The 26,501-nt window shown below is 53.0% G+C and overlaps 1 protein-coding gene across 15 annotated transcripts in view; it reads right to left on the bottom strand.

The window, feature by feature from the left end:
* Positions 1 to 26,501, bottom strand: part of LOC144125168 (uncharacterized) — a 264,663-nt gene that overhangs the window by 120,497 nt on the left and 117,665 nt on the right. For 14 of the 15 annotated variants that reach the window (XM_077658304.1, XM_077658313.1, XM_077658306.1 and 11 more), the window contains exon 2: positions 9,266 to 9,466. In XM_077658304.1, coding sequence (XP_077514430.1) covers positions 9,266 to 9,466 — 201 coding nt within the window. Of the gene's footprint in view, positions 1 to 5,329; positions 6,224 to 9,265; positions 9,467 to 26,501 lie in introns of those variants that run through there. The other variant, XM_077658317.1, reaches the window with a different exon arrangement.

Raw genomic sequence — 26,501 nt, 5'->3', positions numbered from 1 at the left:
TGCAGGCTATCACTCCAACCACCTCCGAGGAAAAAAAATAATTAGCAACATGACGCCACACTGACGTCATCATCACTTGCTTTTACGGGAGCGCTGACAACTCTGGAACTACGCGCAGCTCGGAAGCTTAATTTAACCCTCGCAAAAATTAGATCACCAATTCATGAACTGTCCACCAACAGTCTATGCAAGCTTTATTTTTTTTTTAAAGGGTAGCAAGTCACGACGCGAAGTCAATAAGCTCGCACTCCCATGTGAAAATAGAGACGCGGCAGACTTTCCTCAGGGGTATCACATCTTCCACAGTCGCACTTTCCAGCTACAGGGACGGTTCTACTTCCGTTCCTGCAGGACACGATTTCCGGTTCACTAATGCAGCTGGAAATGCCATTTCCCAGCTGGGATGTAATGGTTGCCAGTTCAATAATCCGGATGGAAATGGCAACTTTTTTCTTTCCGGTCTAATCTGTGAGCGACGCCATCTGATCAAGGCCTTCTGATTAAAGTCATTACGTTTGATGGACCAGGGGCAGGCCTCGCAGATTTTCCGCAAGGGAGTAAGCTAGAGGACACCTTACTCCTTTTTTGTTACTCCCATACAGGCGTATTCGTGCTTTAGAGTGCACTGCACCGGCGCGTTATTGCCGTTCCGTCGCCGAAAGTCGGCCGCAGAATAGAGCAGTCAGCCAGCGGCCTGATCACTATACACTAAGGCCTCTTCATAGCATCTCTGCCGAAGAGCGTGCAGCGTCACGGAGGGGCTTGAATCACTACAATCCCGCCTTCTTAGACGTGTTTTTAATAAGTCGTTAGAAGGCGCCAGTCAGGGGTTCAGAACGATTCTGCCAGTAGTCCAACATGTATACGAAGACGTCCATGATGTCATTTCCTACAATGATTCTATAATTGTGCGGTGTGCGTGGAAGAAGGCGCATTACAGCAATTCACACGGCTGTATAGGTACAGTCTGACGGGAATGCCCACCAGACTTGATCTGTACAGCCATATACAATTAGGGGGCTTTTGAAACCAATTTCATCTTTTATGAAGCGCGGACGCGGCGTTAAATCGGCGATCTCTTTACTTGAAGGAGCCCATGGCACGCACGCGGCTTTCCGCTTGGACGAAAGCGTCGTCCGTTCTTCTCCGACCACTCTCCGAGATTGTAGGTTTTGGAACCGCGGGAAGAAATTACCCCCCTCCCCTACACGTGGATTTTTTCTCGCTTTGCCCCCTTCTCGGTCACAAACAGCGCAGCAGACCGAACTGCCCGAACGGCGTTCATTTACTACACGCAACCAGCTGCGGCTGTGTCACGTGCGGCGACTGTCTACGCACGCCGAACGCTGTGTCCAAGAGGCGACCCAAGTGCGACACGCAAAGAAAGCAGGCTGACGGCGCACCAGTATACTTCGTCCGCAAGCACGGCGCGGCTGCGAGGAATCGCAGCGTCGCGACGCAGCCCAGCATCAGTGCAATGTATACACTGTATAACTTTACGAAAAAGAGATACGACCTCGGCAAGTGCACCCCGTCTGTTCCCGTCCCAGCTGCATTTCAGCGAGCCTTAATTACCCGCATGCGAGATGACTGTTGGCGAACGTAGGCTTCCACGCTGGCGTTGAGCCAAGGGAGGGCTCGCATTGGCGAACCCGGGCCCCCGCAAGACCACTTTCCCGACGCTCGCGACAGGTCACAAACAGCCCCCCCCATCAAGCCACGCAAGACACCAAGCTCAGGAAAATACTGACACTATAGGACGGTGCACGCGTCCGCAGAAGTTCGACACGGACTGGTGTGTGACCGCGCCATTATGTGCGCAGTTCGCGGCCTAGGAGGCCGTGATAAGCGACACGCATAGAGCCGCTGCTGCCAGATTGCGAACAAAAACTGAGCTGGCTGCACCAGTCAGCTATATACAGCTCGGATACGTCTCCACGACGCCGTTGATCGCTGTGAACGAAAATGAATGAAGTTTCCAAACACAGGCGTCCCCATGATGCTGGCTCAACTATCGCGGACACCTGGCGCCTTGTGTCGGGTGCACACAACAGTCCAGCGAGCAACAAGGCGACGCTCGGCTACGAGCACTTGATGGAAAGGTCTGAATAATACAGCGGTACGTATGTACAGACCACGCGCGAGTCATTCGGGGCAACGAAAAAGTAACGACGGTGGCGACAGAGCGCAGGCAGACGACACGCGGCCAGCGACAGAGTGCGCCACTCCGAGCCAGGTTTCAAAAGCATCATACAATCACGAAATGAAAGGATTTCGCAAAGGGGCGCGCGAAATCCCGCGGAGGTCGGGTAATAACGAAGAGTGCGTAAATTCGGTTTACTTCTGCCGATACCAGAACAAAAGAAGAGAGAAAAAAAGAATTTACAGACGTTTTCTTCACCGCCGTGCAAACGCCGAGCCTACACTACCAACGCTAACTCAAACCTCCGAGGCCAAAAGTGCGTGGCCTAACATCATCGGACCACAAAAACAATTCCGCCCACCCAGCGGCCATATACCGCTCTGCTTAGAGCCGACTGGAAGCGCGCACAATGCGTTGCCATGCTCCCTTCCTCAGGCCATCCATTCAGAGCATCCCTCCCTCCCCGACCCCCCTGGCAGTTCGCCCGTCGCAATCGCGGTGGAGCGCGCGCACGCGACGGCAGCGTGAAGGACACAGACTCCCTTCCCCGCTGCCTGCCAAGTTCGAAGCGGCAACGCTCAGGGCTGCAGCACCTTCCGCAACAGCGCACGCGGTCGGAGCGACGGAGACGCTCGCAAATCCGCATTACCTTCCCAACAACAGGTACACTTAATTCTGCCCAGGAACAAATATAGGAGAAATTTGCACAAGCCGTCTAATTAAACGAATTGTGAACAGGAGGAGGGGCATGAGGGAGAAGGACCTGTGGTGCACATTAGTGCAAGCCTTCGATCTTAGCCGCTTCACTATACTCAGTGGCCTACCTACAGCTCTACGCTGCAGAGAAGACCAAACTAGAATGCCTCGTCAGAGAAGCATTCAAATCGGCATTACGCCTTCCTCACTACACGTGTACGGAACGATTCCTCCAACTCGTCATTCGCAACACACTTGAGGAACTCTGCGCGGCCCACAGCCCCACACAGTTGGCGCGGCTCACGAAAACTACGACAGGCAGAAGCATCCTCGACACATTAGAAGCAAGAGCAGAGCCAGAAATAGATGAACCAAGAGAGGTACCCTCAGGAAACGGCTCACTATTAAACCTCTTACCAAAAACATGCATCCTATGCACCACTAGGATAGGAGGACGGCCAGGGCTCGAGATCTGGCTCGGAAATACAAGCAGCAACCCGGTGTTATCTACGTCGATGCGGCTGAGTATCCGTCTCCCGACAGAGCATTTGCAGCGCCAGGGGTTACGGAAACACATGCCACTGTCCTGTCAGCCCCCATCCGCAATAGCTGAGGCAGCCCTCGCTTTAGCTATTGCAGATTCACAGGCACATATCATCATCGACTCCAAGACTGCCATACAAAATTTCGCCCGGGGTAGATTCGCACAGTCCACTCACAATTTTCTTAACAAGATCCCCTCACCAGACAGGGACATTGAATTGATTTGGGTGCCGGCACACACTGGCAACACTGGAAACAAGGCGGCTCGCCACACAGCCCGAGGACCGGTGGGCCGGGTGGTGGACACTTCCGCCCTGGGCACAGACAAGGATGGTCTACAATTTCTGTTTTAATGATCTAACCCACCACTTCCGCCTCGAACGAAGGAAGTTTCCGCCCCCGCACGAGGGGCTCAATAAAGAGCAAGAAATCGCCTGGAGAAGACTCCGAACAAATTCCTTCCTTAACCGAGCAGTTCTCTCCCATACGTTTCCAAGTCAATTTTCTCCCGCATGCACAATGTTCGAATGAGAGAGCTACCCTCAACCACATACTTTGGGGATGCAAGGAGGACCCCCGTCTTCAGAATTAGGGCAAATCCTGCTTCCAGACGACTGGGAGACCCTGCTGCGCAGCTCGGACCCGTACATACAGGACCGGATCCTCAAGCGCTCCTATGAGGTCGCTAGCAGGCTTAACCTGCTGGCCAACTAGTAGGGCAATGTAAACCGGCCCTGTACAACTATCCGGCCGAATAAAGGTTTCTTTTCGCCCACTCTCTGCACCTTGCAAAGCACGGAATCTCGTAAACAAAGAGTAAGCGAGATAGTGAACGAACAGCAGCTCACCTTTTGTTACTATATACGAAAAACAGCTACAAAACAACGCTGACAAGACCCACGTGGAAAGTCCGACTGACTCTGCACTAACGTAGCGAGGAAGGTCCCTTATTAGCACGTCAACACAATAACAACACGGAACACAGATCACACGTTGAAGCTTCTAAGATGGCCAGCCTCACCAAGAAAAACAACTGGGGTTTCTTTCATAACCGCAGCAAGTATACCAATAGTCATCCTAAGCGAACATTTAACGATATCCCGAAGAATAAAAAGGAATTATGAAAGCGACTCGAAAACGAATGGAATAAAACGAAACAACCGATTCGCATTCGCACAGCCTTATGGTCGCGGCACAGCACCGCCCTCTGTCATTATAACAGGACATTACAGGCCGCGCACTTTCTAAGCAAAACTGCACGAGCCTGTAAAAGGCAAATGCATGGGAAGAAGACCAGAGTGAACACAGGTAGTCTAAAGGGACTATACACGGCCTGTTATCAGTCGTCTACAGTAGTTGTCAGACCAGTAACAAAGCAGCGACGGTGGAAAGCGCAGAGCACGCGATGCTTTCGGCACATAGAAACGGGAATGGCAAAGGCCTGCGGGGGTTCGGTGCCAAGTCTCTCTATCTCGACCAGAATTCCGAAAGTATATAACCACTCTTCGCGCTTTGCTTACAAGACGCGAAGCTATATCTGCTTGTGACACCGCTTCCAATGCCAGCGAAACACGGCATTAGCCGGCTGACGGCAACTGCTTCCCACTCTCTCCTTCTGCAAATTAGTGACCGCGAACTTCGAAAACACGTTCACTTTCAGAAAACAAACAAACAAAGAGCGTAGCGGCAGCGAGAGGGTCGTCCGTTTGCGTAAGTTGGCAGCGCGCTCAACCAGTCACGCGACCAGTTCAGGCGAAAGCTACCCTTCCAGGCGACATTATGCACAGTGGGGGAGAACGGGGAGGTGCGGGCGCGAATAAAGAGTAGGGGGGGGGGGGGGGGAGAAAATCCTAAATGCGTCCGCGTACACACACACACACGCACACACACATGTGTGTGTGTACTGTGCCACGCCGCAGTGACAAATTCTTTCCTCAGCATACGTACCCGGAGTACAGCTGTACATCAACTGCGCCCGTCATCCGTCGCCCATGTACGTCGCGCCACAGAACCCCTCCGAAGAAAGTGCCTTACCGGTGTAAGAGGAGGGCCAACCACACACAGAGACACACGCACACGCGCTATCACATTTAGTGCACGCAAGTCGACGACCACTTCTCGCACTCGGGGGGGTTGAGGCCGCGCTTCACTGTTTCGTTTCGCTTTCGAGGAACGTTGCGACGCACCACGATGTCACACGCACGCACGCACGAACACGGGGCACAAAAACAGAGAAGCTCCGAAAAGAACGCGGCTCAAAGGAGGAGAAGCAAAAAACAGAGAAGGATTAACACCACGGAGGGAGGGAGGGAGAACACACACACAGTTTCCTCGTCGTTCTCGTCGTCGCCGCGTTTAAGGTGTCATCGCCGCCGTCCCTCAGAAGAGGCAGCGTGAGTGAGGGAGCGACAACGTCAGCCACCAGCCAGCCGCGAAGTGGCGCCCATTTCTCGAGGACCCGGGCGCGGTACACGGGCTCTCACGTTTTCACTGCGCCGAATGCATCGCCATCGGAGGGACACAGCAGCAGTGGCGACGCGAGAAAGTCCCGAGTACACGAAGCACACTCCAAGGAGCAGGGGCCGGACACCGGTCGTATGAGCACGTCGTACATCGAACAACAACACGGAGGCGACGGCCACAAAGAAAGGACAAAGGTGACGTCGGCGAGGCGACTGCCTGCGCCGCGAAGTGATGATCGAGGTGGTCCCGAGCGCTTTTGTGCCGCGAGTCCGCAACCAAATTGGCTGGCTGGCTGGCCGGCCGCCGAAAGAACCCAACGTCTACCTCTCTGTCTCGGCGGCCTATAGTCTTACTGCCGCCAATGCGTCATCGTAAAGTGCGTGCGTGCGCGCGGGTCCCCGGCGCCTTCCCCTTTCCCTCGCCTCGGTGCCATCACGGCGTCACCTTACGGGAACCCTCCGCCCTGGGCCCGTCTCCCATGCTCTCTCTACCTCTCCCGAGCGGGCTTTCCTAAGGACCCGTTGTTATATTCTGGGAGAGTCGACCCATGGGCGCTATTTTGGTCGCCACAGCTTCTCGGGGGTCGCAGAGTTGGAGGAGGAGGGTCGTAGGACCACGGGCTCCGAAGAGGGAGGAGAAGGAAGCCTATCGGGTGCGCGGCGCACGCAGCGTCGTCACCCAACACCGCGTCGCCCAATTTTTCCGAGCTCCCCATCCTCACCGCTCCTCCTCGGCAGCGGAGCGGTGCAGCATCCGCTCCGAGGCGGACAGCTCGAAGACCCGAGCGAAGGACTCGGCCAGCTGTTCGCCTTCCTTCGTCGAAGACGCGCGTAGTTTTTCAAGGGAAGCCGTCGTCGCGGCTCGCTTGGCCGTCGGTCGTTGCACTCGCTTCTGCGCCTCAACAGCTGCCTCGCTGCGCGCACTGGGGAGGCGACAGTGCGCGCGCACACACGCGCGGGCATAGTTCGCGTCGCCGCCGGATGTCATCGACTTCTGCCTTTCCTTCTTGGCCCTGTCTTTGATTTTCAGCGCCGGCGGCGCCGATATAAGCGGGCACAACGTGAACACCCCCTCGGCGGCAGGACGTCAACGACTTCCTGCCTGCGCCTCCTCCACTGCATCCGAGCAGCAGCGGAGTGGTATAATTAGGAAGAAAGCTGCGAAGGGCCTAAATGACGCGTACAACAAACGCCTCGCCTAAATGACGGTGCTGGCAGTCCCGGTTAGACCCCTTGGTAGAGCGACTGCTCCGGTGAAGCGTCCTGGTCTGGGGTTCTCACCCGCGGGATTCTAACACCCGGACCAGGACGAATTGTTCTTTAACTATACGCGACGCTTCTTTAGAAGCTGTACAACTTTCCTTTGTAGCCGTATGGCTGCGCTCGGGTGGATGCCAATGAGTAACTACTTCCCTATTACAAATCTACTCCACCTTGGGGTGGTTTCCCCTAAACATTTGACCAACACCGTCCTCACGAAGTAACACCACTAGAGTGACCACTAGGATGACCAACCGTGCGGCCAGGGGCCGAAGAGCTATAGCTATACGCCATAGAGGGCAGATGGCTTCATTCTAAGTATGAAAGCCACACAGCGGTATATGAGGTATGTGACAGTGGAGGGCTTATTATTATCGGACCCGACTATTTCGACCTGATGTTCTTTAACATGGAACAAAAGCTAAGTACCCAAAAGTTTTTGCAGGCCACCTCCATCAGCAGCTGCACTAGATCTACGCCGCGCAGTTGTGCCCGCGGTGTTTTGCGTCTTTCTCGGGTAAATGATATTTAGCACCACCGAAACAACACCGAAGAAAAACAATTAAAGGCAGCGAATTCCGTTCTGTTCAGGAAGTTCGAAAACTGGCTGTATACAATTCCCAGTTCCACTGTACTGCTGTCTTCGGAACGTTCAAAGCAATTTCCTCCACACCCGACCGCCTTCACGTGCGTTCATGGGGACGCGACGGCGCTGACTCATGCACCTTACAACACAAGCGGCACTTTTAGACGCTCGACACTCCTCGCTTCGGTTAGCGCCCTACAGAAGCACCTAGAGCGCTGCCGCACCGTTTCCGCCAGGTACACGTCATCTGGGAAAGAACACTTCTCCTGCAGGTAGATTTCAACACCGGGTCTCTAGCGCAAATGCACCGTTTTTGGTACAGCATCTACAAAGGAAAGCGCCCAGCCGTCGTGGCATGACGTCTACGGGTACACAACGAAGAGTGCCTCTATAACCATAACCAATTCATTCACAATCGAAGGCCGTTAGCAGTGTCGACTACATCTTTTTTTTTTTTTTACAGCGACAGCTGTTAGGCGCGCGACCATGGCTTCCGCGCTGGCGTCGTCGCCGTCGGCGTAACCGGTGGGCGCTAGCGCAGGTCAACCTGGGTCGCATAAGCCTACGGGTGGCCCTGTTTGGAATAGCCGCCTGCCAGTGCAGGGGTGCATCGCGTGACCACTACACCAGTGCGTCAGGAATATATCCCCCAAACCACACGCCTAAACAGCTATCGCTGAACATCGCCTTACAGAGTCGTAACCGTCCTGCGAGTTTCTTTTTTTCGTGCGTGTGTGTGCATGGTGTACAGTTAGACCTGACCCAGTGTTTCTGTGACAGTGGAAAAGCGATAAAAAAAACGATAACGCTGCTCAACGCAGAGGCAGCGGGAGCTACATGCGCTGTGAATGCAGGCATAGCCTTCGGACAAGGAAGCTCCAATACCGCCCAATATTACTGCGCCGGCTTCAACGGGGACTCGGGGGAGACACGCTGGTAACGCATCGGCTCACTGAACCTGATCCGGGAGGTGTCACTCGCCACAGGTGCAGTGCAGAGGACCAAAGTTCGCACAAAAATGAAAAAAAAAGAAGCCCGGAACGTCGGAAAACTGAATGGGAGACGACTATAGGAAAAGCTAGAAGCAAAGCAAGCAGTCATATATGTGACTGGAGAAAACGGCGGTTGGGTCCGAAAGCTGCATTAATTGATGCGGTCCGGCCGATCGCCGATCAGCGAAACGGTTGCACTAGCGCCCGGGGTCGTGATGTTAGATCACGATCAATACGAAGGTCATCGGTTTCGCGTCAGCCGCCCGAGACCAGTAAATCTTTACTGATGTGACGGCCACTTGCTTTTCAATACAAGTGATGGTGCAGTCTAGTATTCCTGGAAAAATGGACTTCGGTACAAAGTACCTCATTCCGGTTACGTCCCAAACCTACAAAGTGGCCACCTTCATATCGATTCCGGCTCCACAGGGAGGAGACACACCATTTTTAATCTTTCCTTTTTCTTCATCGTTCCACCGTAACATTCGTATGCATAGCACGGCGGGCAGGGAGGTATTTTCAACAGAACTCTTCTCGCCGTCGCAGCGTAGCGTTCGCACGCATGGACAAGCACCGGGCGTACCGTGCATGATGCGAAGCTGTTGTCGCGGCTGCCGCGCTCCTCGTCGGCGAGCGACGGCGGCGGCGACTGGGGACCCGGGCCGGCGCCGGGCGTCAGACAGAGGGCGGAGCTGCCAGGCACACCGCTGTCGCCGCCCGCAGAGGCCGCCCTGTGCTGCTGCTGGGCCGAGCGACGCTTGAGCCGCTTCCGCTTCTCCGCAAACTGCACCAGAGAGAGAGAGACGGGGGAGAGTGTTTTAGAAACAATCATTCAGCAAAACAGACTAGCCGTTCTTTTGGTACACCTCCCAAAGGCATTCTAAATGCCTAGCGCGTGCGGACGCAAGCAGCACAGGTCATCGGCCCAATATTGCAACAGGATGGTCCCATCCTGGTCCTTTGTAGGGCCAGCTTTGCCAATACAGTTCCAATGTTGGGCCAATTACTTGTGCTGCTTGGGTCGACATTTCGCGAGAAGCATTCATCAGGACAGCTGCGTAGGATGAGCATTAAAGGAGACACAACGAGCGGAATGTTTTAATCCTGATCTGCGTCGATTACCGACAAGGGTGAGCGTGGGGCTGGAGACGCTGCAACCGCGAACCAACCAGCGCGTGTGGTCCAGCTCCGCCATATACACCTTGAACAGAAAGCAGTAAAAAGCGTCCTCCAGCGCATTCCATTTCATAAAATGGAGTGCGCCGGATGAGAGCTTACTCCCCACTTCACTCCCATATTGGCGTATTCGTGTCTAAGAGTGTACGTGAGGGATGTGGGGAGGTAGGAGGGAACCTACCGCAGACTTGGCAGTGAGGGCGTCGTCAAGTTTTTTAAAAAATGCAATGGTTAAAATGTTGCGTGGCAAGGGGCCAGTCTGAGCTCGGAGAATGCAAGTACAGCACCGCGTCGTGAGAGATTGTGCGGAGATAATGTGGCAGCGGCCCGCGCGAATAGCCCGGAGTCTCTCTCTTCGCTCATCACTTTCATTTGTGTTCAGGCGGCAGCAATGGGAAAGGCAAAGCGCCCGGCTCTGGTTTAATCCCCACGGCTCGGAGTAAATTTACACTTCCGGGACATCCCTCCATCGAGGCTAAGAACAGTTGGCCACCATAAAAGGCACGTATTAAACAAAAAACTCACACCGCGGACAACAAGTGCCAGGTCTTTCCTCGGGCTTTAGCTGTCACGGTTCGCGCGGAACTGTCACCAGATGGACCATTTCGACACGCCAGGGAAACACGCTAAAGCCAAGGTGAACGGCAGAAAAAGCACACGCACACACACACACACACACACACACACACACAAAAATAAAGGCAACATGACTTCCAGAAACCACAATCCAGGAAACGGACGAAGGAAATGGCCTCCGGAACGCGTCTGCTTTTTGTGCGTGCGTGCGTGCGTCGTGCGTGTGTGAAGGTGATTTCACCACACACACACACACACACACACACACACACACACACACACACACACACACACACACACACACACACACACACACACACACACACACACACACACACACAAACTCTCTCTCTCTCTCTCTCTCTCTCTAAACACGAATACGCCTACATGGGAGTAAGAAGGGAATAAGGTATCCTCTAGTGCACCTCTTTTTATAAAAGAGAGTGCACTAAAATACATCATCATCATCAGCCTGACTACGCCCACTGCAGGGCAAAGGCCCCTCCCATATCTCTCCAATTAACCCTGCCCTCCCCTTTGCCAGCTGCCGCCACCCTATCCCCGCAAACTTCTTCCGCCGGCCCCTGCTACGCTTCCCTTCCCTCGGAATTCAGTATTACTCCCTTTTTACTCCTTTCTGTTTAGAGTGCATGTCCAGCAGCGCGTACACACACGTCCGCACTATAGCAAGCACCAACGGCACCAGATCAAAATGAAGGACGACGACGCACCGAGGGAGAAGCAGCCGCCGGCGCAACAATGAACGAACAGGCTTACACGCGTTTACACCAGTGGCGCTGATCGCGACAGCATTTTGGGAAGATTCGGGACACGTGACAAGACGTCCTGAAGCTTTGAAATTCACTGCACGAGAGGAAGAGAGGGAATAGGAAAATTATTCATGAAGCCGTCGTAAAAATAGCTTTGAACAACGTTGTAAAGAAATGGGGGGTTGGGGGGGGGGGGGCATTTCACGGGGCGAGCTAACGTAGTAATCACTCGGTGTAACCAAAGGGTATGAAAATCAACACTAAACAGTTGCCGGGGGCCTTGGAACGCTAGGAAAAATTATTATAGTTCGCCCATTACAATCCGGGGTAAGAGAGATGAATAATTCCAACGCAGGGGGCAACGAACTCGGCCGGAAGGCGCAGAGATTTCGGTGGCAAGACGAATTAAAGGGAAATTCGCTGAGACAGGCTAAATGCGGCCGGCGCAAGAGCAACGGAAGATGCATCTGCCGAGCAGCGAGTGGACATAACAGAGCCGCTGATTATGATGACCTCGCACGATATACCCCGCGCAAGACGTCGCGGGTGCGCCCTAAATATATAGGTTAATGCGTCACAAACCGATGCGTGCATGAGAGACATACGCTACACTATTTGAATTATATATTAGACGGTGAGCTCGTGTCGTCCTTCAATGCTCTTCGTTCACACATTCGAGTTCGTAAGGACGGAGATCGTATAACCTTGCGCAAACGCTGCCCATACATCTTTTGCATCCGGCGCTCTATATACGCCCGGACATGTGCAAAGCGGGCATGAATGTCCAGTCTGTGCGCCTATACGACCCTATAAAAAAGACGTCAAGTATTAGGCGGGATCCGTTTTCCTTCCATCCACAACAAGTTCCCAGGAATGTCACCTCTTGATACCGCGCCAATTCGCAGAATGCTTAGCGTTACAACGCACACTTCTTTCTCGGCTTCGGTTTCCGATCACGACCCCAACACTCGCAACGCTTTCGTAAAGAATTTCAATGAGCAAGTTTGGCGGAAATACACTTTTGGCAGACACGATTTACGAGCCTATAACGTTATCGCCTGTGCACATGATTCAAAAGATTTCCTAGTTCGACAAGCGATTGCACTGGTCCACAATACCTCCTCCCAGCCCTTTATTTCAAATTAAGGACAAGAAAAAAAAAAATAGGCGCGAAGCTCTGAACGCTGTCGGCTTGCTGAGAAAACTCCTCCTCAGACGGAGACCGAATGGAAGTCCTACGACCGACCATTTTTGTGCACTGGCTGAATCGCGTTGTGCAGCACAATCACGGAAGGGATTGGACTGAGCGTACAAGGAACATACGGCGCCGCAAAAAAAAAAAAAAAAAACAACGAAAAAAGAGTCAACGTCGAAAAGGTGTCGGAATTCATTCGAACACCTCGGAACAGAGAGACGTAAACTGCATTCAGTGAGCGAACTGCCCGTCAACAAAGGCCTAAGCAGCGGCCGCGGAAGGCGGCTAAACACATGCAGCGCTCAACGACAGACCTCATGCGCTCATGCGACCCGAGGCCGCGTCGGCGCTCACCTTGGGACCTCGACCGGACATCGCGGCGACCGGAGCTCGAAACCCGGCTCGCTCGAATGAGGCGCTTTTCGCGGCAACCTCGTCGTCTTCGCGCGGGCTTTTGGCCGACGGCATTTCCGGCAGGGCAAATTGTGCGCGGTTTGCAACAACTGCGATCCCAAATACACTATCGCTTATGCGTGCTGATCGAGCAGATACATATTTATTTGCTGTTGGCCATACACAACGGCTCTGTGCGCGCAGCAGCAAATCAACACGCGTACCGATCCTTTATGCCAACGCCAACGTCGTCTTCATCAAAGCAGCACACTTCTATGCTTGGCCATACCAATGGGAATGTTTGCTCTGCCGTTCAAAATTATCTCCCAGAATAAAAACGTCTACCATCATAAGCTTTCGTACTGCTCATACCATCATAAGCTTTCGAATTTGGGTAACTACTTTTTTGCAATTCCTACTCTCTCTCTCTCTCAATCTCTCTTTTTTTTTAACTGATTGCCGTACCTCATTTTCAGTTTGTTAGGCCGCCCTAACTTCCTGCAACCCCCTGTGCTACGGAAACAGAGTTACACAATTTTTGTTACGTCATCCCACGCTTGCCATATGCAATCTGCAATTTAAATAGTCACTGCCTGGTTATGGCCGATCCCCCTTGTGGGTATGTGCCATTTTGTGAGGGGAACAACAACAACAACAACTGCAACCACGTCTCCAATTTAATCTTGAATTCCTCTGCACACGTGCACGCTGCCTTGATTCGCGCCTCGGAAAGCGCTAAAGGCGGAAGTAGCAGTGCTTTCTCGATGCCCGATTTTCGCTAGCACGCGGCGCTTCTAGGAAACAGCACCGACAAGCGAGGAATGCATGCCCTGTGCCTCCCTGGGGAGCTTTCTTTTACCCCGAGTGGGCGTCTTTCCTTCCCGTTAGGGCTTGTTGCGCTTTACTATGAACGCGTACACGCGAACCAATCAGTAATCGCACACACGTGCTCCGGCAAACTTCAGCCCAAATGACTTCTCGTTACCGTGAAAACTTCTGCCTCACGGACATTACCATAGCTCTTCCCTTTCAGTCACGCATCGCAGTATGTAACTGGCAAGCGTTAAATGTCATCCAGTGCGCACTTGACGCTTTCCCACCACACGGAAGGTGTTCCCAATCTGAGCTCAGAGAGTGAACCATGTATACATAAGTAGCCAGGTCACGCGAGACCACGACACGCAATCAACGCTGCGTAAGAGGGCGGGAAGAGCAGAAGGGGGGGGGGGGGGGGGGCAGAAAGTTTTCGAGAAAACTCTCGATCACAGGTTGTCTCGAGGAAAGAGGCGGCCGCGTTGTCAGCTGCTTTTCCTGCATATGCGCGCGGTCGTCGATCGGCGCCCGGCTGTCTGGGTAAGTCGACGAGCAGCTCCTCCCCCCCGCCCCCTCCCTCCCCCGGGGCGCAGCCGCCTAATTGCCTAGCGCACTGAAACCACAATGACAATCCCGAGTTACGCGACGCGCTCTTCGTACACGTTAAAGTATACGACGCAATAACTGCGGGGTCCGGGACACAGTGCGCCATAAATAATACATGCGCGGAACGCATACGTGCGAAAACAAGCGGCCCCGAAATGAGGGCTTCAGGGAAGAAGGGCCCTTCCGAGTACAAAGTTGCGTGCGGCACTTTCGCGTAGCGACTTCGAAAGCGTGCGCATGCGCGGGCACGTTGCGCAACGCCAGTGCGCAAGACCAGAAAAGGGAGCGGGAATTCCGGCACCACGGATGTCTCGCAAGGTGAGAAACGACGCTGCTCGTTGTCTCCTTAAGGCGTTATTAGGTAGAAATTTCCTCCCGCATACGCAATGAGACAGATGCGTAACCGCGAGCGCTTTCATTAGTCCCGCACGTTACACGGCGAGAATGAAAGCGCGCAGCGGTCATCTACTGCCCGACTGAGCACGTGCTTGGCAAAACTATCTCGTATTCAACACGAAAAGAGGCCTCGATCTGGCACGCGCAGCGAGTCTGATGCGCGGGATTCGAAACCTCCGCCGCTGGCAATCTTACACCGATGGAAAAGAAAAGGTGCAGGAAAGGAGTACAACCGCCGAAGCTGAACAACAAATAGGAGCCTCGGAACTGGAAAGTTGGCTTTCCCGCAGTGCCTCGCAGGTCAGAGGAGAAGACAGCTTCGCGGGTGCATTGTTAACGAAGGGGGGAACAAAACATAAACGAAGAAAGGCGGTTGTGCGAAGAACGCTTCAACTAACCCCACACATAGTAGTACCGGCACGCTATAGAATAGCTCATTATGTGAAGTGACAAGAAATAAAAATAAACAAAACGAAATCCGCTGTGACAAAGCGGCGCTTGGCCGAATCCGACCAACGTGATAAGAGGATTAAAAAAAATACACGCAGGATAGCGTTGCTCCTTACGAAAATATTCATGCGACCTGTCGTCTACAGCCGACAGGTCGCGGTGCAGTGTAGGGTGCGGTAGAGTCACTGGAAAAACTCTAGGGTGCGGCGGCTTAACACGACCTTTCTTGGACAGGAGAGGTCCCGAAAACAGGCATGATGGAGTACGTACAAAAGCTACGATGAAAAGCAGGAAAGAGAAATAATAGCCCACGAATAAAGAAAGTGGCGGAAGTGGGGTGGGCAAAAGCACGCCACGAGAGATAACAAGTGCGAGAAAGGTGGTTACGGAAGAATACGAGAGAAAATCTACCACGATGACACAGACCGCACGGCGCTGGAGAAGTAATGATGGCGAAAACGACACCGCGATATGTGCGCGTCGAGGTTAAAATAAAACAAGAGGAAATAACCGGAAAACAAGCGGCGCGGGTCGGTGGTACCACTCGAAGAGCGCGGCAGACACCATTGTCTGGCTCCCGCCGCGAGCTGGCTTCGAAGGGCGGGATGTCCGCTGGCACAATGTCAACACACACACACAAGTGGTGTGTGCACGCGGCGCGGCTGCACCACGAACGAGGGCTCATCTTTGGCAGCCCCTTCGAGTCTCGCCAAGGCCAAGGAGGGTGGCAGACAAGCCGTCCAGTTCTCGGAACGGAACGCAAAACGCGAGCGCGGCTCCTTTCTTCGTTGGCGGGGGGAAAAAGACCGCGGGCGAGACGAGTGCTGTGCGCGTGGAAGACTATGCAGCGACTGCCCGCAGCTGCAAGCCCTTGATGCGTCCACCCGGCAACAATGTGCCAACCGGGAGCGCGATTAACGAAGGATGATTAGCGCCACCGTTGCGCTTCTCAAGAAAAGTTCCTGCCGAACCGTGACGTCACGACCTGGGAGGAGCTCCACTCCGTGGCAAACCACGACAGCGAGAGACGCAATGGATCCCCCCGGCCTGAGCGCGCGCCGGTGCTGCCTTCCGACCAGTCGGCGTTCGCTAATAATAATAATAATAATAATAATAATAATAATAATAATAATAATAATAATAATAATAATAATAAATTGGTTTTTGGGGAAAGGAAATGACGCAGTATCTGTCTCATATATCGTTGGATACCTGAACCGCGCCGTAAGGGAAGGGATAAAGGAGGCAGTGAAAGAAGAAACGAAGAAAGAGGTGCCGTAGTGGAGGCCTCCGGAATAATTTCGACCACCTGGAGATCTGTAACGTGCACTGACATCGCACAGCACACGGGCGCCTTAGCGTTTTGCGTTTTGCCTCCATAAAAAGCACTGACAGAACACTCACAACGGGGAACGCTTTATAGTCCACACCGAGGGTTAGATCAATGAGTTCCCCGTTGAGCTAACCCGAGTCTGAGGTCTGGAAAAAGTTCTGGACAAAGCCACGCGGCCGCTTCTGATGCATCATGTAAAGAAATTAGCGCACAAAAAAAAAAACAAGGCAGGAGACACACATGACGATTAACAAGCGCCTCCTATGTGTCTCCTCCCTTGCCTGTTTTTTTTTTGCGCTAATTTCTTTACATGATGCAATACCAACTATCCCGACAGCACGCCCCTCTGTTCTGTTGTTCAGCGCGCCATCGGCCCCTAAAATGAGGATCACCACGGTCCCCCTTCCGAACAATCTCTTAGCAAAAGGAAAGCGTTGGCGGTCGCTACTTATATGTATCACCAATTTTTTAGTTTTGGTAAGAGAACACACACGGAGAAGTCGCGCTTCAGCGACATAAAAGGCGGCGGCCTTCCGGAGTACAAAAAAAAAAAAAACTAAGCAAATCTGTCTGCGAAGCCTAACTAATCGATAAGTGGTTTTCGCCTGACCTCTAGGCCGGCTCACCGTCCTACAGACACACACATATCCACACGCTAAAATGCAGACAGGCGGAAACTATAATCTGCAAACCGTATATAGGCCCCGGGCGGCGTATGATCGACGGTGTGCTACGTACAGTATCAGAAGGCCAAACCGGCGCAGTGCTATAAGTGATCGCTAGCTAATCCTAACTTATCGGTTTCAATCTTACAGCGCGAGGTAGACCAGATATGTACACGAGAGGGAGAGAAAAGATGGCGTGTACGCATGAGGTTACATAAATCCCAGCGAAAAGAGCCCACTTTCTCGCTTCAAGGTTAGGTGCAGCCAGCATACGAGTTCGGTTGTACTGGGTTCTATTAATCGGTGTTATTCATCAAGAAGGGCTGATAGAGATCACAGCAAATCATATCTCCTGCAGTGGCGCTAGGAAGGCTGATGACGATGATGATTGGGTTTTACGGTGCATCCGCAACAAGGCTACCATGCGCCAAACACAAGGTTTTGGGGTAAATATAGGGGAAAAAAAATTCTAAAACGTTAGATAGTTAAAAGCGTTTGTTTCGCTTCAAAAACATACATTCAAACGAAACACAACATACACTTCTAAACAGCATTTACGAGAAGAATGTGTTCGTCTCGCTATACGTAAATCTAGCAAGGCTTACTATAGTGTTATGAGTACGAAGTCGCGTGTAACATAAGCATGTGCCCATTGCAAAGACAGCGTATGGGTACACTTGGATGAACATTCATAGGATCGGTTTTACGAGCTCCGATTTTGTTGTTTGCCAGGCAGCAAGTAAGCTCGCCGTGATGGAGGGAGAAAAGTGAATCCGCGAAACGCCGCCGGGGGGAAGACGAACAGAAACGGGAGCAAATCTGTGGGGGAGCGCTCTACTGCGTCACCCCCCCCCCCCCCCCCCTCAAAGAAATGAAAATGCGAGGCACGCGAGCCGGAATCCTTGCGAAAGACACAAAGTGCGCGCTATTAATAAACCGCCGCCTGCTTCTTAGCATCGGTACATACAGGAAGCAAAGCGCGCAAAGGCGCGCGCGCGAGGACGCCGGTGAAGCGTGAGCGAACGCGCTAAGCTAACGGTGGCGGGAATGCGCGAAAGCGGAGAGCACGCGCATCTGTCAACGGGCCGAAACGACAATTGGAAGCGAGCGCACTCGGGTAATGGTTGCCGAAAAGGGATGATTCAACGACAACAAAAAGGGAAACTAGAAAACACGCCCAAGAAAAGGTTCCGCGGGGACGTAATAAAAAACAACAACAAATAAAAACGTGCGCTACCGTGGGAATTCCCCGCGGCAACCAACATGTTTTCGTCGTTGCTGGCAAACTCGCATGCTTCCGCGTCGACGCTATATAGCGAGTGTTGTGCATGAGTGTGTGTGTGTGCTGTGCCAACGAACGCGGGCAGAGCACAGAGAACAGTGGGGAAGGAGGTCAAAAAAAAAGGGAGAAGAGAAAGGAGGGCGCCGGGGGGTGTTGTGCTGCCAGGATAACGATGCGTAACGCGGCGCGAGTGACGCACACGATTTCATTACGTTCGCTGTTACAGCGCATCCGCTTACAAAACGCTGCTGCTGTCATTTTCTTTCATGTCTTGAAAGCAGAATGGTTAACAAAACGCTGCCGCTGTCATCGTCTTTTATCATTTTTTTTGTGAGTAGAATGGTTAATTAATTTCGCATCCATTGAAATTTCAGTAGACAGGGTGGTAAACGGAGTACAAGTCCAGTCGATCTCGGAAGTGAACGCAGCCGCCAGGATCGTGAAATAAGAGTAATTCGTACGGACCGGATAACGCCACTACGTAATTCGAGCCAAATGCCAGGCATACAGCGCTTTGCTCGGACAATGCGCGCACGAATAAGGAAGGAAAAAGCCTCGGCGTCATTCACCCCGGGCGCAACTTAGCAAAGACTCTAGGCTGTCTTCGCAGAGTCCGTGACAGACGGGCGCCCTCCCGACGTGACACGCACAAATGGTCTGCTCATCAAAATATTTCCAGTCTCCGCGCCACAGATGCGTGCGAATACGCTGACAGACGAAAGCTTAAAAATAAGGAAAAAGTACGCGCCTGTTGTACCGGTCAACAGTCTGGGGTCACTGTGCCCAGGCGCAGCGTTAGAACGAGGTCGCGGGAAGTTCAAATGAAGAACTTGCCGCATGCGCTTTGTGTGTGAACGAGGCACAATTTCCATTTTAATGCGAAAGCACTACATCGCGAGGTCAAACCGGCTCACCGGGTTTGTACGAATCTTGACCTTAAGGCTGGCCCTGGCCAAGCCATAGATAAATAAACAAACAGATACATATTACCGCGACTGGAATTTGAACCCGCGGCGGCGCGAACAGATCAGCTTCGGTGGCCACTGCACGCAATCACTGTACTATCGCCGCAACCGATCACGCCTCGTGTTAAACTGCCACACACTCTCGGGCTGTGCCTTGCACATCGTCGTCTTCATCAACTAATACTACTATCGAAATACTATCGTCGCCAGACGTGCCAACGACCCAGCAAAGCAAAACCATGAGCCAAAAAGACTAAACACATGCTTTCGCAAGTCTACTCGGTTTAACTACGTTTAAATCGTACCACTTATTTCTCTTCTGCCACACGGAGGTGAACCAGAAAGCAGAATGTGTATCTCTTTACAGTGAAAAACTAGAGGCGCGGTGCAAAGGATAAAAATACCGTCATAAACACTGACGACCACGGAGGCACGACGCTTTCGACTGCGCAACACAGAATAAATGCGCTCAATACTGCACGCAGCAAAACGAATTTGCTAATCGCGATCCAAAAAAAAAAAAAAGAAAGAACGCTGTGTAATCACATCTCGATGCGATGCGAAATTCAGATATTTTGGCGTTTCTCTGTTGCTCTGTTCCCAGACATTACAATTCACCGTGAGGAGCAAAACCGCAAAACAGGACGGGACTGAGGCAGGCGACAACACAGTCCCGTCCTGCTTTGCGGTTTTGCTCCTCCCCATGTCCGACCAACTTGCCTACAACCAAGTCCTTATAAATTATAATTCACGTCTCTGCGTGGCTACTCCACAAAAATTTTCCGTCACCGCTAACTCTCGAGGGGTAGGACCGGCGCCGAGCACTGCCTGGATTCCAAGCCAACGACGACACCCCATCTCCCTCGATAACCCGCGCTTGCTGTTCCTGAAGGATCGATCGCCTTCGAGAACCCTCCGGCTCGTGGTGAATGGGCTGTCGCTGCGCCCCGGTCACCACATACGCTTGTTTTCAACTTCCCTTCAATTTGAAAGCCGCCGCGGTGGCTCGGTGGTTATGGAGCTCGGCTGCTGACCCGAAAGATGTGGGCTCGATCCCGGCCGCGGCAGTAGAACTTCGATGGAGGCGAAATTCTAGAGGCCCGGATACTGTGGGATGCCAGCGCACGTTAAAGAACCCCAGGTGGTCGGAATCTCGGGAGCCCTTCACTACGGCGTCTCTCATAACCTGATTTGCTTTGGGACGTTAAATCCCCATAAACCATAAGCTAAATCTTCAATGAACACACAGTCCACGGCCCACACTGAACCATGGGAAGAAATCGTACATGTTCACTTGTTGAAGGCCAGTGATGGCGCAACGGCCGGAACGAAGGCACGTCACCGAGGGGACCGGGGCTCAGACGACGTGCTACGCCGGTGGGCACCGAAGAGAGCGAGGGAAAACGGAGGAGAGAGATGCAGATGGTGCGCTACCGTGTCACGCTTGTACACGCATACGGAACTTCCGCTCGCCTCTCTCCGACGCGGCCTTGGAGAAGTTCCCTCTGCGGATCATTACGTCGGCGTTCCCGACCACTCAGACACGCAGTGGTGTACATGCATACCACCGCACGCACAGCACGAACGAGCAACGGCGCCACCACGCGGATCTGCGGGTGACGCAACTCAAGAGCTGTGGGCGCCCAGACGAAATTTGCAAGCTTCCCGCAGTAGCGCAAGGAGAAAGCGGGACCGATTGTTTTACAGCGGGAGGAGGAGGAGGAGAAAAAGTAAAATAAAAAGGTGTCCGCCACGCTCCACGCACGCACACCACGACCCCCGGGAGCAATGGGCCTTAAAACGTCCGCGCGGCAGTCGAAGTACGCCAAGGCCCGCACAGAATAAACAACGCCGGGTTCGTGATCGGTGGCAGTGGTGTAAAACATTTATTGGTACTATTTACAAAGAGGTATTGCTTGGAGCGGGCCTGATTGTGCCCGGCCCTCACAGTCACTAGGATGGGCTCGGCACGAAGATGAGCTCGCAACCACACAGTGACATGATGATGATGGTTATAAAGAAACCGGACAGACGATTACGATAGTTGGTAGTGCGAAATTTGAGGGCAGCTCTTCGCGTACTTTCACGGCACCTGCCGACGCTGGCGTGTTACGTTGCTAGCCACCCTCCGGTTGTCCCTTCCTCCGCTCCTGCCGTGGCAGGCGGCGCTTCGCTCTGCTACTACCTGCCAACACGCACCTGTCAGGTGTAGTGTTGCGCCGACAACGCTGACGACTGCGAGGCGGAACGCAGAAACGGGAGCCTAAGAGCTGCGCTCTAAAATGCTTCTAAATATGCTCCGAGTTATAAAAATGAAGCGCCATGCTTAGGCTGTGGAATTAAGTCGCTGGTAGTGTAGTGTCCCTTCTCTCTTCGTTTCTTATGTTTGTTCTTGCTCGTGGGCGCGTCGTCTTGTACACCCGCGAACAGGCGTTTGTCCGAACCGCACACGAGAACGAGAGATGTATACGCTGTTGTCTAATTACACCTGCGCATAGAACTTGTGTAGTATAAATGCTGAACATATATATTCAGCGGAAGCGCCTCACTACAGGCTTTCCTATAGAAGGTGGCTTCGCACGCAGTCAGTGAGGCCTACTTTGTACAACAGCACACAAGCAAGCTCACACTCAGAGAGCCAGCTAGTGGAAAAGACACGGCTACTCTTCCGTACGCGACCGTGAAAATACATAAAAATAGGTCTGTCCCGAAGCGGACACGTCGCAGCGTAAGCGGTCAATTACGCACAATAGCCCGTCTCACTTTGAATTGGACTCCGGGTCAGCAAGCGTCGGCCTATTTCCCTCGGCAAATGTCTTCGACAAAAAAATTAAACACAAATGTTCTTCGACACCATGGTATCTGATGTACGCACACGTGAGGTGGAGCACGTAACCCGATTAACAATGCTAATGCCATAGGAGAACGCAAGCGCACGCAACAGAGAGCCCGCAGAACAAGACAAAGACCACACAGAGAGGAGCGAACGTGCCCACTGTCAGCAAGGGGAACAATGCATGTCGTACTGCACGGTTCGGTGCGATTCGCCGGGCACGCTTGGCCAGTCACATACGTCCACGACGGACGGAAAGTCTACGGGGAAAAAAATGTACCACGTGCAATGCTGCCGGCGCGCGAAACAGCGTGCCGCACTGTCCAGCCCAATGGCGGGAGTTACTTCGCCAAAGGACGCAAGCTCATCGGGAATATCTACACCCTGAACTAATACGGCAATATGGGAGTATAAACGGAGTGAGCTGTGCTCTAGCGCACCCTCTTTTATAAAAAGGACTAGTGCGCCAGAGGACACCTAACTCCGTTTATACTCATTTCTGTTTAGTGTGCACAGGGGTGTGCGAATGTTCGAAATTTTCTAACAGCGAGCCGAATTTTCTCCTATTCGATTCGTCGAATGAATAAAATAGCGAAAGTTCACATTTATTCGAAAGGAATCGAATGTGCACTCTTGATCTTGACACACTTTTCGAAAAACTGGCAAGAAGTTCGAATAAGGCAGGCCATGCAGTTTTCCTCGACGATCATTTCAAAAACGGAGCCTACTCCTATATACGCCGCATAGCATGCACGCTGCGGTGATCGGGCAGGACGGAGGTCAACGGAGGTAATATATTCCCCCTGCAAAGCATAGTAACTTGGGGCAGTCGGCAATAAGAGGAGGATTTTAAACGCGGCACCAGAAGTCCTGAGGTTACGAAATAGAGGAGAGTGAAACCTCGGCTAAAACCGTCGTAACTGCTAGAACTTTGCATGTTCTTAGGAGGGAATTTGTCTCCGCTGCCAACCGCGTAGTCTGGCCATGCAGCCAGGTGGTCAGCCGACCGCATCTTCGGACGCCAGTCGCAACGAAATGCTCCACGACCACAAGGCGCATCCTGACAGCGTCTGTACGGTGTATTTTTCGGATTTGTTTTCATACCATGCCTAGACACGGGCCGGGCCCCATATAGGGACTCCCGCAACCGGTATGCGATCAAGGAGCTCTAAGCTGAGCCACGAATGAAGGGACGGTGTTCCGTCTCATCGCATATCTGATCGCTTAGCTACGTACACTCTTAAGACGAATAAGAGCACTCCCTTTTAGCGGCAGGGTATGGTGCCCAAGTTCGGCGATTTCGGTCAATGAATACACAGAAAGCTTATTTTGGCCAACGGAGGTAATATATTCCCACTGCAAAGCATAGTAGCTAGGGGCAGTCAGCAATAAGAGGAGGCTTTTAAACGCGGCACCAGAAGTCCTGAGGTTACGAAATAGACTTCGTAACTGCTAGAACTTTGCATGTTCTGAGGAGGGAATTTCTCTCCGCTGCCAACCGCACAGCCTGGCCCAGAAAGGGATCGCGCTAGAGGAGAGCTCGCACCCTTTTTACTCCTTTCACGTACGCAGCTGGCCATCGCTGGAGCATTACGGCTGGCTATACATAACTCGCAATCACGGGCCTTTAGCGCCTTCCATGAGCAGACAAGTGGATAAGCCATTGTCCAGCGCAAAAGCGACATGAAACCAAGAATACACAGCGACGCCCCCCCCCCCCCTCCCCCAACAAAAAAAAGAAGAAAGAAAGAAACTAGCGGCACATAAAACCTCGACCTATGCAGCCGCTGTGCTGTTGCACAACGGCTCCATCCATGCCCTTTTTCCTGCAGCGCCAGATAGCACGATGGCCATATACGGCGACTGTGTAATACCACGTCCGCAATATACAAGGATTACCGCCACCGTGGTGCGACACGTTATTCCGCTCACGTCATCCCCTCCACTCCACTCCTTTTGTCAAACAGCGGCCGGTGCGACTTTCCGCGATACGATGCGGCTGCAGTAGTACGCGCAGTCATGCAACGCGTCGGCGAAAGAATTGGCGCTCGAGACTCGTTGTCGATGCAAATAAATGCAGCTGTCGGCCGGGGGGGAAGGGGGGGGGGAGGAGGGGGGCAATGAGGCACGCGAGAACGGTATCGCGCCTAGGGTGCTGCAAAGGCACACAAGAAGTGCCTCGTTCGCTGCAAGCGGTATGGGGAACCTGCGCTGCCAAGGTGGAACTGCAATTGTTCCATTCGGTGACTCAAAACTGCTTTTGTCAGCCGCTTGGCCCGCTACAAACGCGAGAACACATTCTGCGCGATTAGGCACCCGCGTTTGGCTGACAGCATTCATTGCCTAGCTTCTCTCGACGTAGCCCAGACAGCTGACGCACGGCACGTGCACCTTCGACAGAGCGCGGAGGCTCACGCCAATAAGTGCCTGAAGGTGGCGCAGAAAAGTACTAAAAGTACTACCCAAAACTGCTCGCTCTTCTCGCTAGGCAGTGTGTCATGGCGCTGCAATCGGCACCGCACACTTCAGCGCAAGTTCCCCATAGGCGAATGACGAGAAAGGAAAAAAAAAAACGGGAAAGAGACTCGATAGCGTTTAGCAGCAACGGCGCGTGGAATCACTTGACAGATCTGGAGCGTTATGAACTGGAACGATGGGTCACAATTAGGACCGCGGGTGAATTCCTCAACGAGAAGGGCTTGGACTGTCAGAAACAGTATGATGTATATCTGCCGCGCAAATCGCTCTCACCTTGGCTGCGGATGTGATAAAAACGAAAGAGGATAAAAAATAGTAAACTGATACACGGACCTATGGTTCGCCCGTACGCTTGAGGTATATACTCCCGAACTAAATATGCGACGGCGGTATATAGGTCGACGGCGAAGCCTCGCGCCTCACGTGTATGCGGCTGCATTTTGCCGTTGTCGACGCTTCTTCTCTCGCATATGTGCAAACCGAATCTCGGCCGCAGGTGATCAGTGCCCGTGGCGAAGGAGCTGCGCACGCCAGGAACGACCTCCGCTCTGAGCCTGTTCGGTCTCGAACTAACACAAGGACGCGCTCGAGATTACAGCCTCTGCAGGATAACATATCCGCGCATCTGAAAATGTCAGTTATATCATACGGCGCCATCACCGTGCATGACTTGTTAACCCGTATTAACCCTGGCGCCCAGGAGGGAGCTATTTTTAAATCCAACACCCCTGCGCTGCCCGGCCCAAAGAACGCGGCGCGCCATCGAGCATCAGGGTAATTAACTGCGCCGCACAACCGAAACGCCTCACAAGAGGGGCAGGCAAAGGCACACACACACACACAAAAGAAAGCGTGAACACTGAGCAACGCATGTTCGTTGCACGTTGCACGCACTCACACGTCCCTCGGGGAGGGAGTCGACCTCCTGAAGATACGAAAACACGCTGCATACAGGCCCGATTTTAGTATATTTCGCGCGCCGCCTGCATAGCTATAGTGAACACTGTAGTATATACGCTTCTTCCTCCCAGGGACACCGACAGAGCGCCGTCGCCGCTATCAACGAGAACAAACGGCGCACGGTGGGCGCCTTCAAGCGTATCACAGCAACGATCTAGCCGCGGCGATTATTCAACGCGTCCCGCGCCTGCAGTAATGCGCTACCGCGCTCATCCATGAAAAGGCGCGCGCTAAGGCGCACCTGGGTGCCCAGTGCTGCGGCCTTTTCAAGTTGACCTCAACGCTCCTTGAACCTCGCTTTCGGGGAATACAGGATCATGCTCGCACCTGCCCGAGTGACGTCGAGAAAAGGGCACTTCCAACATATATTCCACGGATTGTGCTCGCAGCGCAACGTGTGAACACAATGCCTCAGCCGCGCAACCGAAAGCGTCAAGGCGACAGCGACCCTATTTAAACTGTTGCACTGTTAACAGCTTGATTGATCGAGCAAGCGTGTTTGTTGGACAGTGCTGCGCATCCGCAGAAGACGCCTGTATGAAATCCGCCAATCAGAAAGCTGCTGGCACAGCCACAGTGGAAATATGGCTGCGCCCAAAAGGCAAATGTGTATTAGCGTGCAATATACCGACGTTGTGAGCATGCCTTCAAATTAACCGGAAAATGCAATCACGCACACAGCGAAAAACGTCTGCAAGCGCGACCAATGGGGAACCTGCGCTGCCTAGGTGGCACTGCAATTGTTCCATTCGGTGACTGAAAACTGCTTTTGTCAGCCGCTTGGGCCGCTGCAAACGCGAGAACGCATTCTGCGCGCACAGATACCCGCGTTTGGCTGACAGCATTCATTGCCTAGCTTCTCTCGGCGTAGCCCAGACAGCTGACGCATGGCACGCGCGCCTTCGACAGAGCGCAGAGGCTCAGGCCA

The sequence above is a fragment of the Amblyomma americanum genome, chromosome 3 (genome assembly GCF_052857255.1).
Source record: "Amblyomma americanum isolate KBUSLIRL-KWMA chromosome 3, ASM5285725v1, whole genome shotgun sequence".
NCBI classification, from domain to species: Eukaryota; Metazoa; Arthropoda; class Arachnida; order Ixodida; family Ixodidae; genus Amblyomma; species Amblyomma americanum.
Note: the sequence above shows the minus strand (reverse complement) of the source record. Positions and strands in the feature narration are given on the sequence as shown.